Genomic DNA, 21125 nt, shown 5'->3' on the forward strand with positions numbered 1-21125 from the left:
ACAGGTATATATACACGCACATATATGTATGTACACGTTATTTCAAAAGGAAGGAAAATAGTTTTAGCAAAATAATGTTTGTTTCACTGGAGCAAGTTTTTAGATATAAACCATAGAATTTTGAAAATATATTTCTTTAAATTTACAACCATTTCTTTCTTAGAATTAGTGGATCAGTGAGGTGAGACCCTCACAGATAATTTTAAATGATTTGTATCGATAATTATGGATGAAAAATTATCTTCAAGCTTATGTTCCTGACTGTGAACTGGCCCCTTTGGTTTCATCTTTAGGTAGTAGAAAGCAGTTCCGTGTTTTGTTTGAAAATGCATAAAGAAATGACTTTTAATTTAAAAAGTGTTTCAGAACAGTGGAAGAAGAAGTTAAGTTCTGGTTCTCACATTGTATTAGGTAAGTATTTTAATTTCTACTTGTATTTAGAGAAGGCTGAGCTAATAGGAATCATGTCTTCAATTCATTCATTTATTTACCTCCTCCAAATTTCTCATCATTTCCCAGATTTATTGAGAATGTATTAGTAATGTGAATTTCAAAGTGAAAATTAACCTTGGCTATGATTTTGATACTGAGGTGGAATCCAAGTGTCTCAGGTTAGTAGGCAGCGAGCGGCCCTTGGGCTAGCCGTGCTCCCTGCAGTTCCAGCTCAAGGATCACTGTCACATGTATATGCCTGTGATGAAGCTTGTCGTAAATGATTGTTAAGTTTAATATTGGAAATATAAAAGTCAAAACGTATAAAAGAAGTGAAAACCATATGGGCAGCCAAGATTTGTAATAGAGGCATTTTTCGAGTTAAAAAGGAGACCATCTTTCTCTGGAATTTAATTACTGGGCTTTGACATTTTGGGAAAAGAAATGGGAAGGAAGTTTCTTTGCATCTGAAAAGTAAAATGCAGTAAAGAAATGTTTTGAAGTATGGTTCCTGGAATTGTTCTGTAAAGTACGTGCAGTAAAATTCCAGCTTCATCTGAAATTGTCCGAATCCTTTTCTCCAGCCTTAACAGACGATTGCACACCACTCTTGGCCATCACCGATGCCACGTGTGTGATTCACTTCAGCTTTCCTTCCTCGCCGAAAATTTTTGGTGGACGCCTGTATTGCATGTCTGATCATTTTCAGAGTTTAACTGAACAGGTTAGATTAATTTATATTATCACTTAATGTTTCACTGGCGTTTTCCACATAATGACAAATGCTGAGTCCGGAAAGTTTTATCATTTAGACCGGTACGGATGATCTGCTTCCTTTATTCACCCCCAATTTTAAGGGTTCTCCTGCAGAACAGAGAGAGAAAAAAACCAAATCTGTGTTGCTGCTGACGGAGAGAAATGCCTGCCATGCAGTTGGCGTCCTGCGCTACTTGGAGCGAGCAGATACCAAGATTCCTTCAGAGCTCTACGAGTTTACTGCAGGGGTTCTGGAAGCCAAAGAAGATAAAAAAGCCAGAAGGCCCCTTTGTCCGTATCTTAAGGCTTTTGGTTTTTGCAAGTAAGCCAGTCATCTTTTTCATAACTGACATGTAGCATACAGTAAACTGCACAGATGATAAGTTTACAGCTTGATGATTGTCATATGCATATGCAGCCCATGTGAGCTACGGCCCAGCTCTGAGGGAGCCCCTGCAAGGTCCCCTCCTGTTCCTTCCCAATTTGAAGTAACCACCCTCACTCTACCAGCACTGACTAGCTTTGCTTGTTTTAGAATTTTATATACATGGAATTGTAGTGTGCTCCATCTATCAATACTGTCTGTGGCATTCATCCATGTTGTTGCATGTATTGGTATTTTATTTATTTAGTTACTTTGTGGCTTAGAATTCCATTGTGTGGGGACTTCCCTGGTGGTCCAGTGGTAAAGAATCCACCTTCCAATGCAGGGGACGCAGGCTCGATCCCTGGTCGGGGAGCTAGCATCCCACATCCCACAGGGCAACTAAGCCCATGTGCCACAACTACTGAGCTCACGCACCTCAACTAGAGAGCCCGCGTGCCACAAACTGCTACAGAGTCCACACGCTCTGGAACCCGCGCCACAACTAGAGAGAGAAAACCCGCACGCCACAACTAGAGAGAAGCCCGCGTGCCACAATGAAGAGCCCGCGCACCACAACAAAAGATCCCAAGTACCGCAACGATGATCCCGTGTGCTGCGATTAAGACCTGACGCAGCAAGATAAATAAATAAATACTTTTTTAAATTCTGTTATATGAATATATCATGATGTACATATCCATTCTACTCTTGACGAGCCTGTGAGTTGTATTATGTATGAAGCTTCCATGAACACTCTTGTACGTGTCCTTTTCTGGAACTATGCACCCGTTTCTCTTGGGTATATATTATACTCTGGAGTGGTATTGCTGGGTCATGGGGTAGACTTGTGTTTAACTTTGCCAGAGTGTTTGGTCATCTTGTGATCCCACCAGGTGTGTGTGAGGGAGTTTGGGTTGCTCTGTATCCTCACCAACACTTAGTATTCATGGGGGTGTAGGGGAAAACCATTGTTATTTTAATTTGCATTTCCCTAAGAATTCATGATGTTGAATGGCTTTTCAACATGATTGTAGGACATTGGACATCCTTTTTTGTGAAATGCCTGTTCAGGTCTTTTGCCCATTTTTAAAATGGGGTATTTATTGGTTTATAGGAGTAATTTGTTTATTCTTGATACAACTGCTTTGTCAGAGATATGCATATATGCTTTGAGAAACTTCTCCCAGTCTGTGGCTTGCCTTTTCACTCTTTTAAGAGTCTTTCAATGGACAGACATTTTTAATTTTGATGAAACGTTTTATGGTTACTGTTTTATTGTGTTTTAATATAAGAAATAAATTGCCTATCTCTAGATCATGAAGACATTCTTCTATATTTTCTTCTAGAAGTTTTATAGATTTAGCTTTCACATTTAGGCATATAATCTATATTGAATTAATTTTTGTGTATAGTGTTTGATATGGGGCAAGGTTTACTTTTTTCTGTATGGATCATCTCTTGCTCCAGCATTCTTTATTTAAAACACTGTTGTGTTCTCACTGAGTTGGTGCCTTTGACATAACCCAGACGATAGAATATGTGATCCATTTGTGGACTCTCTCTGTTACATTGGTCTATTTGTCTATTCTTACACCAGTACTACACTTTTTTAAGTACTGTAGCTTATAGTGGGTCTTGGGAAATGGTATTTAAGTCCTCCAACTTTGCTCTTCTTCAAGGTTGTTTTGGCATTTTAGGTCTAATGCATCTCCATGTTTATTTTAGAAAGGGTTGTCAGTTTCTTCAGAAACGTTGCTGGAATTTTGATAACTGCATTGATTATATGAATCAATTTGGAGAACATGGATATATCTTAACAGTCAGGAGATCCCTGAGTCAGGGATCCGGACACGATGCCAATACTTGATCAGTGGATCTCTGGGACTGAGTAGCAGATGTCTGTTAGATATCTACTGGATTGAATTTAATTTTAAGATAACTATTGAAATTAACTTCTTTGAATTATGTACATTATCCAGGTTATTAGCAGCCATTTCCATTATGCCTTTAAATAAAATATTGAATTTTAAAACTGAAGCTTTAACTATTTCTCAGTTTGGGTTACGGAATGGCTCCTGGTTTAGAGGTTCATTGGCCCCTGTTGTGGGTTATAGTGATGTGTTTCTGATTCAGGGTCTTTATTTTGGAAGTATATTTTGTTCATTTACGTACTGCATTTAAGACTGTCTGGAGAAATAATGCAGTAACTCTGTCCTTTAAGTTTACTCAGTGCCAGTTAAACTTTAGGATCCTTTCTACTTATTTACACACTGTTAGTGTCATCTGAGGGATCTAATTAGCTTTACAGCATTTGGTTACTTAACTTTACAGCGTTTGGAATACAAGTTCTCTGATTTCGATTCTAGATTAATTTTCCTGGTGAATACTTTAAAATTCATGTTGAAAATTGCTATTTTTTTTTTCCTGGTTTTAAAATCCTGTTCCTTTTTTTTCAGAGACAAAAGGATCTGTCCTGATCGACACCATGTTAATCCAGAAGTAGACATGCCAAGGAAGTTATCCAACCAAACTCTACCAGTGTTTGGATACATAAAAGTAAGTCCTATTAAAGAACTTGTCCAATGATTAATGGTCATTTTAATGAACAACTTTCATTCTTTAAGAGGTAGAATTTAATAGAAGGCAATTATGACAGTACTAATTACCACCATTAATCTGACAGTAGGCACTTATTTTAAGGGTTCTTACACGGTGCCTTATTTCAAGGTGCCAGTTCGTTTGGAAAACCAGGATCAAATTGGAAGATAGATAAACCACTTAAATTTAGGGATTTCTTAGTTATCTTTTTAGAAAGAAAGTTGTTTCCCTTTGGGGACTATTAAAAATAATGTGATGATTACACGAACCTTTTCAGATCATCCATGATTATTCCTTTGGGGAATATTCTGAGATACAGATAGAATTGCTGAGTTGAGTTGTCACTTTCTTGTGAATCTTTTTTTTTTATTTATTATTTCTTCCTTTCTTTTAGAGTTTGAGTGTTCTGCCTTCACCTTCCCTTTCCCTTCGGGCGAATCTGTTATGTTCATTCATGCTTGTGTTCCTCCTTGTGTGGCTATGCTGTACTCGTTTCCTGGGGCTGTTGTACAAATACCATGAACTGGGTGCCTTAAAACCGCACAAGTTTATTCTCTCACAGTCCTGGAAGCCAGAGTTTGAAATCAAGGTGTCAGCAGGCTGTGCTCCGTCTGAAGACTCCCTTTCCTGCTTCTTCAAGCTGCTGTTGACTCCAGGCGTGCCCTGGCCTGTCTTCACCTCGTGGCCACATCCCTCCAGTCTCTGCCTCATCTTCACATGACCCTCTCCTCTTCTCTCTGTGCCTCTTACAAAGCACACGTGTCAATGGATAAAGGGCCCATAATCCACAGTGATCTCCTCACCCAGAGATACTTAATTACATCTGCAAACACCTATTTTCCAAATAAGGTCACAGTCACAGATCGTGGGAGTTAGCACAGAGACAGTTTTCTTTGGGGGCGTGGCGCGAGGCACGGATTACCATTCAACCCCATACAGTTTTCATTGATGAAATGATTTTTGTCTTTAAATTCTGATTCTTTCCCAAGTTCTATCACCTCATTTCTACATTTTAAAATTCTGACTTATGTGGTTCTTTTATATCATGTGTCACTTTCTTAATAAGCTAAAAGGCAGCTAGTTTTGAAATCGGAGTACAGTTTTCATCTATTTTGTGGATACATTTTTCTGGTGGCCTTCATTGTCTCTAGGGACTGTTGTTCTGCTTCTTATTCTCTTTTTTATTATTGTAACTTAATATGGGATTTGACCTTGATACTTTGCTTTTGCTCATTTTTTGATAAAATTCCTTTTCCTTAAATTTGAGGAGGAGGTGTGGGTCAGGATAACTTTTCTAATTTCACAGAGTTTCCATTTCTGTTGTTTCCATGTCTGGTTAAAAAAAAAAATGAAAACACAGTTTCTGAGATTTTTTTTTTTTTTTTTTTTTTTTTTTAGTTCCTGAGATTTTTGAGATGCCCTGGCTCTGTGCCCCTCACCCAGGTACATCTGGCCTTTCTCTTCCTTCACCTCTCTTGTCCCTGGGTGGACAGTTTGGAGATTTCACAGGGGCCCAGCCTTCACCCACTATCAGAATGCAGGAAAGCCTTCCAGTGCAGCTGCCCTTGTCACCCAGGCCCACCGTGTTTTCTATGAACACCTGCTGCCTCTTGTGGAATCCTCCTGTTGCTAGTCTTTCAGACGAGCTCATACCTCCCAGTGCTGCTTCCTGCACACACAGTGATACCACGCAGGTCTTGTGATGTGGGTGGTTTTTACTCATCTGCTATTTTTGTTGTTGTTATCTAAATTAATAGATTTTATTTTTTTGAGCAGTTTTAGTTTTACAGAAAAACTGAGCAGAAAATACAGAGTTCCCCTGTACTCTCCCCCGGCACCCCCAACAGTTTCCCCTATTATTAGCATCTTTCATTATTGTGGTACATGTGTGATAATAGATGAGCCAATATTGATAATTATTATTAACTAAAGCCTACAGTTTAAGTTAAGGTTCACTCCTTGCAGTGTACGTTCTATGGACTTTGCCAAGTGTATCACACAGAACACTTTCACTGCCCTGAAGATCCCCTGTGGACTCCACCTGTCCATCCCTTTACCTCTTCCCCAGAATTCCTAGCAGTCACCGATCTTTTTACCGTCTCTGTAGTTTTGCCTTTTTCAAATGTCATATAGTTGCGGTCATACAGGGTGTAGGTTTTTTGAACTGGCTTCTTTCATTTAGCAGTTTGCATTTAAGATTCTTCCATGCCTTTTTGTGGCTTAATCGTTTCTTTTTATGGCTGAATATACTACAGTGTGTTTATCCATTCACCTATTGAAGGACATCTTGGTTGCTTCCAATTATTGGCAGTTATGAATAATGCTAGGATAAATATTCAAGTGCAGGTTTTTGTGTAGACAGAAATTTTCAACTCATTTGGGTAAATACCAAAGAGTGTGACTGTTGTGTGTGATTATGTATATATAGTAAGACTATGTTTTGCTTTGTAAGAAACTACAAAACTGGTTTCCGAAGTGACTATACCATTTTACATTCTTACCAGCAATGAATGAATGAGACTTCTTGTTGTTCCACATCCTTGCCAGTATTTGACTTTGTCAGTGTTTTAGATCTTAGCCATTCAGTCAGGTGTGTAGTGGTATCTCATTGTCTTAATTTGCAATCCCCTGATGACGTCATGTTGAGCACCTTTTCATATGCTTATTTATCAGCCGTAATCTTCTTTGCTGAAATAGCTGTGAGATAATATGTTCAGGTTTTTTGCCCATTTTTTAATTGAGTTGTTTGTTTTCTTATTATTGAGTTTTAAGAGTTCTTTGTATATTTTGGATCCCAGTCTTATCAGATATGTGTTTCGTAAAAATTTTCTCCCAGCCATTGGCTTGTCTTTTCATTTTCTTTATATAGTCAGCTCTTGTTATCCGTAGTTTCAACCAACCTCAAATCTAAAATATTTGGCAAGCAAGACTTGAATTTACAGTGGTCCAGCAACTATTTACATAGCATTTACATTGTATTTACAACTATTTACATAGCATTTACATTGTATTAGGTATTATGAATAATCTAGAGATGATTTAAAGTATATCCTTAGGCTGTCCTTAGGTTATATGCAAATTCTTACACCATTTTATGTAAGGGACCTAAGCATCCAGTAATTTTGGTATTCACAGGGGGTCCTGGAACCAATCCTCCGTGGATACTAAAAGATGATTATAGTGCCATTTGGACAGCAGAAGTTTTTAATTTTAATGAAGTCCAACTTTCCAATTTTTTCTATCACAGACTGTGCTTTTGTTGTTGTATCCAAAGAGTCAGTGCCAAACCCAGGGTCACCTGGAGTTTCTCCTATGTTATCATCCTCATCTGCTTTTATTTTGGGGTCCATGGGGATATTTTGTTAATTACGTTTTGTTGCAGTATGTCCCTGGCTTTGGCTTTGCTGTCTCACTGCTCTGTCTGTCTTTATGTGGGGGATTCAGAGAGAGTCAAAAAATATGACACCTCACTGTGGCCACCTTCCCAGAACCCCTCTAACCAAGACCCTCCTTTTAATTTAATTTAATTTAATTTTTTACTTTATTGAAGTATAGTTGATTTTCAATGTAGTGTTAGTTTCTGTTGTACAGCCAAGACTGATTCAGATACATATATACATACATACATATATATATATATATTCTTGTTCATATTCTTTTCCATTATGGTTTATTACAGGATGTTGAATATAGTTCCCTGTGCTATACAGCAGGACCTTGTTGTTGTTTATCTGTTTTATATGTATTAGTTTGTATCAGCTAATCTCAAACTCCTAATTTATCCCTCCCCCACCCCCTTTCCTCTTCGGCAACCGTAAGTTTTCTGTGTCTGTCAGTCTGTTTCTGTTATGTAAATAAGGTCATTTGTGTCATATTTTAGATTCCATGTATAAGTGATACCATATAATATTTGTCTTTCTCTGTCTGGCTTGCTTCACTCAGTATGATCATCTCTAGGTCCATCCATGTTGCTGCAAATAGCATTATTTCATTCTTTTTTATGGCTGAGTAATATTCCATTGTGTATATATTACCACATCTTCTTTATCCATGCATCTGTTGATGGACATTTAGGTTGCTTCCATGTCTTGACTGTTGTAAATAGTGCTGCTATGAACATTGGGGTGCATGTATCTTTTCGAATTAGAGTTTTCTCTGGATATATGCCCAGGAGTGGAATTGCTGGATCATATGCTAGCTCTATTTTTAGTTTGTGAAGGAACCTCCATGCTGTTTTCCATAGTGTCTGCACCAATTTACATTCCCACCAACAGTGTAGGAGGATTCCCTTTTCTCCACATCCTCTCCAGCATTTATTGTTTGTAAACTTTTTAATGATGGCCATTCTGACCGGTGTGAGGTGGTACCTCATTGTAGTTTTGATTTGCATTTCTCTAATATTTAGTGATGTTGAGCATCTTTTCATGTGCCTTTTGGCCATCTCTGTGTCTTCTTTGGAGAAATGGTCTTCTGCCCATTTTTTCATTGGGTTATTTGTTTTTGTTTTAGAGTTGTATGAGCTGTTTGTATATTTTGGAAATTAAGCCCTTGTCAGTCACATGATTTGCAGATATTTTCTTCTGTTCCATAGGTTGTCTTTTCATTTTGTTTATGGTTTCCTTTGCTGTGCAAAAGCTTATTACCTTGACTAGGTCCCATTTGTGTACTTTTGCTTTTATTTCTGTTGCCTTCAGAGACTGACCTAAGAAAACATTGGTACAATTTATGTCAGAGAATGTCTTGCCTATGTTCTCTTCTAGAAGTTTTACGGTGTCATGCCTTATATTTAAGTCTTTAAGCCATTTTGAGTTTATTTTTGTTTATGTTGTGAGGGTGTGTTCTAACTTCATTGATTTACATGCAGCTGTCCAGCCTTCCCAACACCACTTGCTGAAGAGACTGTCTTTTCTCCATTGTATATTCTTGCCTCCTTTGTTGGAGATTAATTGACTGTAGGTGTGTGGGTTTATTTCTGGGCTCTCTATTCTGTTCCATTGATCCATATGTCTGTTTTTGTGCCAGTATCACACTGTTCTGATTACTGTAGCTTTGTAGTATTGTCAGAAGTCTGGGAGAGTTATGCCTCCAGTTTTGTTCTTTTCCCTCAGGATTGCTTTGGAAATTCTGGGCCTTTTATGGTTCCATATATATTTAAGGATTATTCTAGTTCTGTGAAAAATGTCATGGATAATTTGATAGGGATCACATTAAATGTGTGAATTGCTTTGGGTAGTATGGCCATTTTAACAATATTAATTCTTCCAGTCCAAGAGCATGGGATATCTTTCTATTGAATCATCTTCAATTTCCGTTATCAGTGTTTTATAGTTCTGAACATACAAGTCTTCCACATCCTTGGTCAGGTTGATTCCTAAGTATTTTATTTTTAAAAGGGATTTTTTTTTTTTTTTACTTTCCCTTTCTGATATTTCATTGTTAGCATAAAGACATGCAACAAATTTCTGTATGTTAATCTTGTATCTTGCTACCTTGCTGAGTTCATTCATCAGTTCTAGTAGTTTTTGTGTGGCGTCTTCAGGGTTTTCTATATACAGTATCATGTCGTCTGCCTATAATGATACTTTCACCTCTTCTCTTCCAGTTTGGTTGCCTTTTATTTCTTTCTCTTGTCTGATTGCTGTGGCTAGGACTTCCAATACTACATTGAATAGAAGTGGTGGGAATGGGCACACTTGTCTTGTTCCAGATTTTAACAGGAAGGAAGGCTTTCAGCTTTTACCATTGAGTGTTACGTTGGCTGTGGATGTGTTATAAATAGCTTTTATTATGTTGAGATATGTTCCCTCTATACCCACTTTAGTAAGAGTTTTTATCATGAATGGATGTTGAATTTTATCAAATGCTTTTTCTACATCTATTGAGATGACCATGTGGTTTTTATCTTTACTTTTGTTGATGGAGTGTATCACATTTTTTGATTTGCATATGTTGAACCATCCTTGTGACCCTGGGATGAATCCAACTTGATCGTGGTGTGTGATCTTTTTTATGTGTTGTTGGATTCAGTTTGCTAATATTTGATTGAGAATTTTTGCAACTATATTCATCAAAGATATTGGCCTGTGATTTTATTTTGTGGTATTATCTTTGTCTGCTTTTGGTATCAGGGTGATAGTGGCTTCATAGAATGACTTTGGGAGTGTTCCCTCCTCTTCAATCTTTTGGAAGAGTTTGAGAAGGATTGGTAATAGTTGTTCTTTGTATGTTTGGTAGAATTTCCCAGTGAAGCCATCTGGTCCTGGACTTTTGTTTGCAGGGAGTTTTTAAATTACATACCCCCCATACCCCTGGTTCCCAGGGGATCTGCTTTCTGTCACTATGGTTTTGTCTTTTACTGGAATTTCATATTAATGGAATTGTACAGTATGTGGTCTTTTGAGTCTGATTTCTGTTCCTCAGTGTATTATCTTTGAGATTCGCCTGTTTTCTATTTTATTGCTGTGTAGGATTCCACTGTATGTTTGTCTGTTCACAAATTGATGGACATTTGGGTTGTTGACAGTTTCTGGCTGCTTCGATCATTTGTGTTACATCTTTGACAGTACATGTTCTTTTCTCTGGAGTAAGACCTAGGAGTGGAATTGCTGAGTCATATGGTAAGTGTATGTTTGTAAGAAACTGCCAAACAGTTTTCTAAAGAAGTGGAACCATTCGCATTCTGACCAGCACTGCACGCAAGAATTCCAGTTGATCCACATTCTCATCAGTACTTGGTATTCTCAGTCTGTAATTTTTGCCACTCTGTTGCATTTGCACTGTTATCTTATTTGTGTTACCCTGGTGATAAAGAATCTTAGACATCTTTCCACTGCTTACTAGCCATTTGTATCTCTTCTCTTGTTAACTTTTCTGTTTAGAATTCTTGCCCATTTTTTATTTGGGTTTCCTTCTTGTTGAGTTTTAACAGTTCTTTATATATTTTAGATATCCTTTGTCAGATATATTGCAAATGTTTTCTCCTAGTGGAAAAGCAAAAGTTTTTAATTTTGATGAAGCCTAGTTTTTTACTTTTTTTTTTGTTTGTTTTGTTTTTTTTTGTTTTTTACTTTTTTATTTTGTATTTTGTGCTTTTCATGCCATAAGAAATCTTTGCCTACCATATGGTTGCAAAGATTTTTCCCAGTGTTTTTATTCTAGAAGCTGTATAGTTTTACATTTAGCTCTGTGATCCACCTCAAATTAACTTTTGTGTGTGGCAGAGTTTTTTAAAAGGAGGCAAGATTTTTTCTTCTGGATAATTGGTCACTCCAGCATCATTTAGTATAAAGACCTTCTTTTCCCCCTAAATTATATTGACACCTTTGACAAAAATTAGGAGACCATATATGTGATTTCTGAATTCTTTTTTTTTTTTTTTTTTTTTTACTATTTATTTATTTATTTGGCTGTGTCAGGTCTTAGTTGCAGCACGCGGGCTCTTTGTTACAGTGCATGGGCTCTCTGGGTGCGGTACGCAGGCTGTAGAGTACTCAGGCTTAGTTGCCCCCCTTGCACGTGGGTTCTTAGTTCCCCGACCAGGGATCGAACCTGCGTCCCCTGCACTGGAAGGCAGATTCTTAACCACTAGACCACCAGGGAAGTCCTGATTTCTGAATTCTTTATTCTGCTCCTTGGTTTCTTTGTCCTTATACAGTATCACACTGGCTTGATTACTGTAGCTTTATAATCTTGAAAACTGGTGGGTAAGTCTTCCAACGTTGCCTGTCTTCTTCAATATCCTTTTGACTGTTACTTCGCATGTCCATATAAAATTTTAGAATCAGGTTATCAATATCTATTATACTTAGAATCCTGGTGGGATTTTGCTTGGCATTGCGTTGAGTCTGATACCAAACCAACCTTGGGTCCACTTGCCTGTGTGCATGGTAAAGCCGCTCTACTGACACCAGGTTGTAGTGAAGGAAGTGCAGCGTCTACTGTAAGGTGCCAATACAAGGAGAACGAGTGGCTCATGCTTTAAAAACCCGCAACTCCCCAGTGGGTTTCAGGAAACCATTTTTAAGGCCAGGTGAGGGATGGGGAGTGACAGGGTAGGTGATCAGCTCCTGCACAATTCTCTGATTGGTTGATGGTGAGATAACAGAGCGGTGTCACGGGGGTTAACATTATCAATCCTTAGGCCCCTGTAGGCCTGGGGGCTATGTGCTCATTGGTCATCAAGTAGTTAACATCTTCTGTTTGGTGAGGGGTTTTCACATCTGTAAAACAACTCAGGAAACATGCACAGATACAATTACCTGGGTGCTTCAGAGAGAAGCTAAAGCAGAGGATGTGGGGGAGGGGTCTGCCGTGGGAAGGCCCCACAGGGTCCTACTCGGTTTCGAGTCTATAGATTAACACAGGAAGAATTGACATCTTAGCAGTACTGAGTCTCCTTAGTCCGTTAACGTGGCGTATCACTCGTTTGTCTTGGTCGCCTTTAATTTTCTGAGCAACGTGTTACAGTTTTCAGTAGATGGATCTTCTACTTTTTGTGTTAAACTCATCCCTAGTATTTCATGTTTTTGGATGTCATTGTTATTTTTCTAATTGTTTTAGAAATGTGATGGATTTCTGTATCTTACCTTGTGTCCTGCAACCGTAACAAACTGAATTACTGGCGAGAGGGGCATCGAAACAGGTGGGGAGGTGTGTGGCCAGAAGGGACCGTCCCATGTGCCCAGGACTGAGGGGTTTCCCACCACCCAGGATGTTCGGTGCTGGAACCAGGAAGAGTGGGTCACCTGTGTGGAGGCCTCATGCTCTCGCCCTCCTGGCAGGAGAGTCCAGTCCACAAGCTGCTTTTTGCCACCTCCGTTCTGCCAGCTCGGTGTGTCGTGGATGTGCTGACGCCGTGTGGAGGGGACTGCCACACACTGATGCCTGCTCGGGCCTGGACTCTGTTCATCAGTGTGTGCTGAACACAGAGCCTTCTAACTTAGGAAATGCGGGGGAAAAGGAACTCTCCCCTTACTCCTGTCATCCTAAAACAGTCACCATTGGCATCTTAGTATATTTTCTCTGTTACTTTTCTTTGTGCATCTTTCAAAAACTATATTTGCAGTTGGAGTGTATGTTATATCCTGCCAAGCTCTCATAACATTGTAGCGAGAGTTTTTCCCATCCCCTGCACCTCCTGTCCACTGACTCCTGTCACCCAGTGGGCTTCTGTCTGGGATGCCAGGTTGTTGGGGCCCCTAAACCATAGGGGAGAAGACTCCCTGGGAGAGGCCATCTGCCGGGCTAGAAGGAATACTGAATTCCCTGCCCGAGATGAGGGCCGGCTTGACAGAGCACTGGGGGTTCCCTGAGGCAGACTCTCCACGGGCTGGAGGGTGGCTGGGTTGGGAACCATGATAGACGTGCTACTTGTCCTCTCCCGGCTCACCTTCCAGTGGGGACGGTCAGCAGTGAGTAAGATGGTGACAGTGCTGCGGAGAGGATGAAATGCAGTGAAGTTCCGCGGTGTGTGCTGGGGGACACGGGGCCCTTTGGAAATTAGAGGCAGGGAGGGGCCCTCTGAGGAGGGGTCAGCTGCCCCGAGGGCCAAATGATAAGAAGGATCCAGCCGTGAGACTATCTAGGGAAGGATATTCCAGGCAGAGGAAGCAGCAAGTGCAAAGGCCCTGAGGTAGGAGTTGTGTGGAATGTTTGTGGAGTAGGACAAGGCTTACGGCGAGTGTGAGGGGCGCAGGCAATGAAGCTGGTGGGGGGGGGGGCACAGAGGAGAGCCACCGGCTGTCAGCCCTGTGAGATCCAGCACCTTTTGGTCACAAGGGGTGACCTCTCCCCTGCCTGCCTTGCCTCCCAGATGGCGCTGCCCCCTCACCAAATAACCACTGCTCACTCCTGCCATCTGCTCACTCCCGCCCTGTAGCCAGGGCTCCCTGCCCTAATGCATACTGTTTGCCCCCTGTCTGGAATGCCTCCTCCGTATTCTTGCGTACCTGTGCGCACCGACACCCCAACACACGCCAATAACCCTGCGTACACTTGCCTGTGAAGAGTTGTCTTCTTGACCACACACAGCTGTGGCACATCTGTCCACCCACGGTTGCTTAGGGTCCCTGCAGGACATGCTTCCTCTCTGAGTTCCTTGTGCCTCGTACACAGCAGGCTCTCACTAAAATACTTCAGAAAGGGCTCCAGAGACACGGAGGCTATGTTTTTTTAAGGATTTTTCTAAAGTGCAGTTAAAAAGTAAACAAAGGAACACTTACTAATAATAAAGCTTTAAACTAATATTTACCCAAACCACTTCCATTAAATTTAAAGTGAAACTATAATTATTTGTGTGTATGCTAAGGTTTTTATTCTGTTTTTTGGTCAGTTTCCTAGTTTATTTTTAAATCCCTGTTGTGTGCTTTGGGCTCTTAGGTCAGGTGCTGACTTCTGCAGATACCTCTTCGCTTCAGATTGAGGTTTTTGTATTTTGGGGTTTTTAAAAATTAATTAATTAATTAATTTATTTATTTTTGGCTGTGTTGGGTCTTCGTTTCTGTGCGAGGGCTTTCTCTAGTTGCAGCGAGCGGGGGCCTCTCACTATCATGGCCTCTCCCGTTGCGGAGTGCAGGCTCCAGACGCGCAGGCTCAGTAGTTGTGGCTCATGGGCCTAGTTGCTCTGCGGCATGTGGGATCTTCCCAGACCGGGGCTCGAACCCGTGCCCCCTGCCTTGGCAGGCAGATTCTCTACCACTGCGCCACCAGGGAAGCCCTGTTTTTTTTTTTGAAGGGATTTTATGTTATTTTATTTTTTTCACATCTTTATTGGAGTACAATTGCTTTACAGTGGTGTGTTAGTTAGAGTGAGTTTGTTTTCTGGATATGTTTACTGTTTATGTTCCAGATAATACCCTTTTATGTTTTGAATGCAACAAATTACTTTGGTCGCATAGTTGATAAACATGTGGATCTTTATGCAACTCTTGCTGCTGAGATGAAAGCGTATTTCGAAGATTCCAGTAATAAAACAACTGTTGAAAAGGTGGAGAAATTTGGATTATATGGATTAGCAGAAAAAGTAGCTTTTCACAGGTAAAGTGTCTCTTTATTTCATCTCTAGAAGTTGTGAAGCATAAGGTGACTTCAAGGGGTGTTGAATCGCTGTTTTCATCTCTGCCCGTATGACCAGTGTACACGTACTGAGCCTGGCTGCCTCCCAGGAGGGCGGTGGTGGGGTCGTGTTCACCCTGGTCCGGCTCAGCCGTACTCTCGAGGCTCCTCTGCCCTGGGGCTGCTGAGCACAGAGCGTGGATGACAGTGTGACATTCACCTATGGACAGTCATCGACTCACTTAATTCTTACAAAATTCCCATCAAGTGGGCACAGTTCCCATTTTACAGAGAAGCAGACTGAGCCCTGGTGAGGCTATGTAAGTCAGCTAGGTCAGCCCAAGAAGTGGCACTGTCAGCGTTCCATCCTGCCTCGTGTGCCTGTTTGCACCGATGGCCCTCGAATGCCCCACCCGTCCCCGCTTGGTGATAGCCCAGATTGAGAACCTTGGAACATTTAATTTGCTATGTTAATTTTTCTTGTGTTGTCAGATAAAGGAATTTCCTTTATTCAAAGTACTACACTGTTTTTTATACATAGGAATACTTGAATTAAATAACTCATGGCTAAGTGCTCTTGGTGACTTCAGTTATTTTATTTCTAGTATGGAGTAAAGCCGTGCAGTTTAGGGAACTTTTGTGTGGTTTGCTTCTAACGAGGAAGCCAAGGCGACGATTATTTCCCTTCGGGTCTCTGTGTTAGACTGAGGCCACTGTTGTCCTGTAGGGTTCAGGTGTTGGAGGTGAGCCAGAAGGAGGACACGTGGGCCCTGGATAATGTCCTTGTGAAGTTCATAGATGAAGGCAGGACCAAACTCATCACAAGAGACCAGTTGCTTCACCTCCCAGAAAGTTTCCACACTCTGCCCCCTCAAGCCGTGGAGTTTATCGTTTGTAGAGTGAAACCCGCGGACAATGAGATTGAATGGAATCCAAAGGTGAGTTATTTGGGCTTTTTATATTTTGTTGACTTTCAGAATATATTTAACCCAGAATATACACAGAATTGAGGTGTATTTGAATTTGGAGTATTGGGTTTGGGTTCACTGCTTCCTGTTTCTGGTCAGGAACGCACTCCCGGCGCCATGTGTAGACCAGCTCTGAGCCCTCAGAGAGGCCGGGCGTGATGGGCCGTGGTCGTCATTAGTGCTCGCACACTTTGGGTGTAAAATATGCACTGTGCTAGAAATAGACTGGCTGTTACTTAAAGAGAATAAACAGTGTATGCGCTTAGGATACCCGTGTCACGGGGGTCACATAGGTGATGGACCCTCGCCAGAGGGACCAGGTAATTCCACTGGGCTTGGGAAGCTGGGCAAGGAAAGAGAGAGAGAGTCCAGAAAAGCTTCCAAAGGAGGGGACGTGCCCTCTGGGTCCTTCAGAGTGGGTAACTAGCATGTCACCAAGCAGAGCGGATAAGGCACTGTGAAGGCGAAGAAGCCCCCCTGTACCAAGGCGTGGAGCACATGCCGTCTCGGGTGGGTGGAGAGGCCCCGCCTTCGGCCCGGCAGGGACGTCACCAGAGCACTAAGTCCTGTTCATAACGAGGCTCCTGATTCTTCAAAGGAAGGCTCCATTTCCTACAGTCTGATTAACAGGATATGAAAGAAGCCATTGCCGTTGGCAAAGCAAAAGGTTTGGGTTGTAAACAGTGGAGTTGAATGAGGACAGGTGCAGAGGTGAGTCCCCAGCACAGGTGTGTGCTGTGGACTCCTCACACCGCGTGGTTCCCAGCGTGGGTGCGTGTCCCCCATCCCCTCTGTCAGCTGTCAGCCTGTCTTTAAAGGATGGATGTTTCTTTCTTTGGAAGCTCAGTGAGAGAGTGAGGAGAGAGAGTTCTACTGTTGCTGGGGACCAGGGCCCCCCAACCCCAGTGTCCCTGCTGCTGAGCAGCCCCAGTGTGTGACCTCGTCCTCTGGAGCAGCTGGAACACCCTGTGCTCGGGACTCACCTTTGCACCTGTCCTCATTCGTCTCCACTGATGGTTACCCTTGTTGGTGAAGGGGTGTGATGGCCTCCATAACCTGCCCCATGGGGTGGTCGGGAGGCTCAAATGAAAGGCATGGAAAAGCTTCTTGCAAAACTATAGAGCACATACAGAATAAAGTATTTTTTTAAAGCTTCAGATAAATTACTTAAGTGTTTTTTTTTTTTCAGGTTACTAGGTACATTCATCATAAAATTAATGGGAAACTGCATGATGCAAAAGTGATGTTGGCTTTAGGAAATACGGTTTGGATTGATCCAATGGTAAGTATGCGTTTTTCTTGAAAAGAAACGTGTGTTTGGATGGGCCCCTAAAATTATCCAAATTATTCTAACCTGTTGCTTGAATAACTATTTGCCTCACATAAACGGAGGCTTATTTGATAAGGGCTCTGTGTAAAGGAGAGCTTTTTCCATGTTATTTGGGTCATGAATGTGGTCATGGGTTTTTTGGTTTAAGGGAACCTTTTATATTGTAACCCAGCGCTCACAGGTTGTGTGTGTGTGTGTGTGTGTGTGTGTGTGTGTGTGTGTGTGTGTGTGTGTGTGTGTGTGTATAAATCACACACGCTCACACATAACAACCGAGACAGAAACTTCATGAAACTATTAATAGTTAGTACACACGGCAGTGTCTCCCATTTATAATTCTTTTCCAAGTGGTGACTGTGCACTGGTAATCCGATTTCACAGTCCTCTGCCCACACAGGTGGGAAGCCCTGGGACAGTAACTGCCCTGCAGAAGCACAGCCTGTGCTGGTGTAGTTGTAAGTGATCTTAAAGTGGTCAGTAATGTGGAGGATTCCGGTCCTCAGGCTTTCCAAGACAGATTTTATTATGTTCACGGTTCCTACCTCATCCATTCACCAGATATTTATTGAGCACCTACTGTGTGCTAGGACCTGTACGGGGCACTGGAATTCCATCCATGAGCAGACTCCTACCCTGTGGGGGTGGGTGGGACTGAGCATGAGCCCAGGACATGTGACTCAGGGCCTCAGCCCGTCCCTGCTGAGGCCGGCACCATCCCCCCTCTGCTTGCACCCTGGGAACTCTACTTTTCAATTCAGAGTTTTGCTCTGTTACACTTAAATCTTAATTATTATGATTATTTATACGATTTAAAGGAATTCAGTTCATAAAAAGTGTTTTGTTGAAAGTTCTTTTTATAAGAGCAAAAAAGCCTTAACATGGAAAAGAAGAGTTTGGGTATAAGATTTAAGAGTAAGAGGAGAATATGATTTTTAGAAGGGAAGGTAGAGACTACCAGTGCAGGTAAATGAAGAGGTCTGGGGGGGTCTTAGTCGATGTCATAATAGTCAATATTGTGGTGGTTTTTCATCAGAGAAAAAAATGGAAACTTTATTAAGCAAGGATTTTTTAAACTATAGCTAAGAGAATGAAGCAAAAAAAAAAAGAAAACCCACCTGGCAAACATGCTTCCGCAGCTCCAAAGTGTAGCACTGTTCATGGCACACTGGAGGGGAGACAGATCCCACACCTGCCGCCTTCTCCCCCCAACACCAGCTCGGTCCCCAGGCTGAGTGGAGAAAGGCTCTTCTGCTATCCCTGGATGGGAGTGCATTCCTGATTCCCGCGCTCCCCGGGGAGGCGCCCCAGCCAGCGCCAGCCTGGTCTACTCCGACCCCCATGAAAGTCCTCGGGCCACACCTCCCACCAGCAGGAATCAGACAATTGCAGATTTTCATGTTTTACTTAATTTTGTGTAAACCGAAATGGATGAGAATGTTTTGGTTGCAGAAAAAAACAAGTGGAGGAAACTGTCCAGGATGCAGGATTTAGGGCCTTGGTGTAGGCCCTTTCTGGGCATCTGAAGACCCTGAGCCTTCTTGTGAGGAGAGGTAAAAAGCACAGGAAGGAGAACCAGAAAGATTTAAGAATTGTGCGTGTGGTTACAGCATCACGGATGGGTCTTGTCTGGGATTTTACCTCGGGGCTTGATTTTGGCCCCAGCCCCACACCTGATCATATTTCTCCAGTACGGGGCTGGGTTCTGGAAGATTCCAATGAGGAGGCCCTTGTGGTGGCACATGCCCTGGTGCATCAGACATTGCACAGTGAGATCGGGAGGCCACGGTGAGAGTGTTTGTGATTCATCTAAAGTTCTAAGTGTAATTCCTGCAAACATATTTTTTCTTTCATTCAAGGTGCACACTACAAAACTTGAAAACTTGAGAACTTCTGTCATTGATTATAATGTTCGAGCTGAAATTTTGTCAATGGGAATGGGCATTGATAACTCAGAACATGTAGAACAACTGAAAAAATTATACAAAGGAGCTAAAATGCCAACTTTTGAAGAAAGCGTAAGCCAGACCCTGTAAGTGGACTTTTGTCTCCTTTTGGAAGAGCTGTTTTGTGGCAGTATAACTCACAAGTGTTATGGACATTTTTTCTGAAAGTAGAATAGTTTAATGAGTCTCTGCGTTCCCATCACTCGGCTTCAATAATTACCAACATTTGGGGAGTCTTATTTTATCCAAACCCCAGCCCACATTTTTGTTTTTGTTTTTGTTTGACTATTATAAAACAAATTCCAAATATATTTCATCTGTATCTCTTACAGAATGAATTTTTGTTAGCTTTTTATTGACAGCACACATACAGAAAAGAACACGTATTGTAAGTGTGGCTTGGTGGATTTTCTGAGCACAGAAACCAGCACCAGATCAGAAACAGGGCATGACTCAGAGACACCTCCTGCTCCCCCCGCGGGCAGCTGCTTTCCAGACACAAAACGGCATGGATGGCTCTTCCCTGGTTCATACTTTGAATGGAATCATGCAATGTGTCTCTTTCATATCTGGCTGCTGCTTTTTTTTTTTTTGCGGTACGCGGGCCTCTCACCGTTGTGGCCTCTCCCATTGCGGAGCACAGGCTCCGGACGCACAGTCTCAGCCGTCATGGCTTACGGGCCCAGCCGCTCTGCGGCATGTGGGATCCTCCCGGACCGGGGCACGAACCCGCGTCCCCTGCATCGGCAGGCGGACTCTCAACCACTGCGCCACCAGGGAAGCCCACAGTAACTGTTTTTTAAGTATACAATTCAGTGGCAGTAAGTACGTTCACACTGTTGTGTAACTGTCACCACATTCTCCAGAAGTTTTCATCATCCCAACAGAAACTCTGTACCCATTAAACCGTAATGCCCATTCTCCCATTCCCTCGGCCCCTGGGAACCTCCGTTCTACTTTCTGTTTCCATTAATTTACCTCTTCTGGGTACCTCATATAAATGGAATCATACAATATTTGTCCTTCTGTGTCTGGCTTATTTCACTTAGCGTAATGTTTTCAAGGTTCATCCATGTTGTAGCAGGTTTCAGAATTTCTGTGCTTTGAAGGCTGAAAAATACTCCATTGTATGGATGTACTGCGGATATTTGGCTGTTGTGAATAGTGCTGCTATGAACATTGCTGTACAAATATCTGTTTAAATTCCTGCTTTCAGCTCTTTTGGAATTTCTGGATCCTATGGCAATTCCACGTTTAAGTTTTTGAACTGCCAAACTGTTTCCACAACAGCTGTGGGTTATGTTCCCACCAGCAGTGTACAAGGTTCCTGTTTTCTCCACGTCCTTAGCTAGAAATAAGCCTGAAATGAAAGCTTAGGGTCCTCTCAGGACTTTTCTGAGCGTGCGTCTTGCCTCGGCTGCACGTGGCTTTCTCAGTCCCCCCCCCCTTTTTTTTTTTTTTTGCGGTATGCAGGCCTCTCACTGTTGTGGCCTCTCCCGTTGCGGAGCACAGGCTCCGGACGAGCAGGCGCAGCGGCCATGGCTCACGGGCCCAGCTGCTCCGCGGCATGTGGGATCTTCCCAGACCAGGGCACGAACCCGTGTCCCCTGCATCGGCAGGCAGACTCTCAACCACTGCGCCACCAGGGAAGCCCTCTCAGTCCCCTTTTGAATGTCCTA

The 21125-nt window shown here is 42.1% G+C and overlaps 1 protein-coding gene across 6 annotated transcripts in view; it reads left to right on the forward strand.

Moving 5' to 3' along the window:
• TDRD12 (tudor domain containing 12) overlaps positions 1 to 21125 on the forward strand; it is an 82766-nt gene that overhangs the window by 53685 nt on the left and 7956 nt on the right. For 5 of the 6 annotated variants that reach the window (XM_073795753.1, XM_073795751.1, XM_073795754.1 and 2 more), the window contains 8 exons: positions 294 to 411; positions 1017 to 1156; positions 1290 to 1510; positions 4012 to 4111; positions 15000 to 15187; positions 15909 to 16143; positions 17363 to 17455; positions 19360 to 19532. In XM_073795753.1, the coding sequence (XP_073651854.1) occupies positions 294 to 411; positions 1017 to 1156; positions 1290 to 1510; positions 4012 to 4111; positions 15000 to 15187; positions 15909 to 16143; positions 17363 to 17455; positions 19360 to 19532 (1268 nt within the window). The remainder of the gene's footprint in view (positions 1 to 293; positions 412 to 1016; positions 1157 to 1289; positions 1511 to 4011; positions 4112 to 14999; positions 15188 to 15908; positions 16144 to 17362; positions 17456 to 19359; positions 19533 to 21125) is intronic. The other variant, XM_073795750.1, reaches the window with a different exon arrangement.

Source organism: Tursiops truncatus, chromosome 19, assembly GCF_011762595.2.
Source record: "Tursiops truncatus isolate mTurTru1 chromosome 19, mTurTru1.mat.Y, whole genome shotgun sequence".
In the NCBI taxonomy this organism is placed as follows: domain Eukaryota; kingdom Metazoa; phylum Chordata; class Mammalia; order Artiodactyla; family Delphinidae; genus Tursiops; species Tursiops truncatus.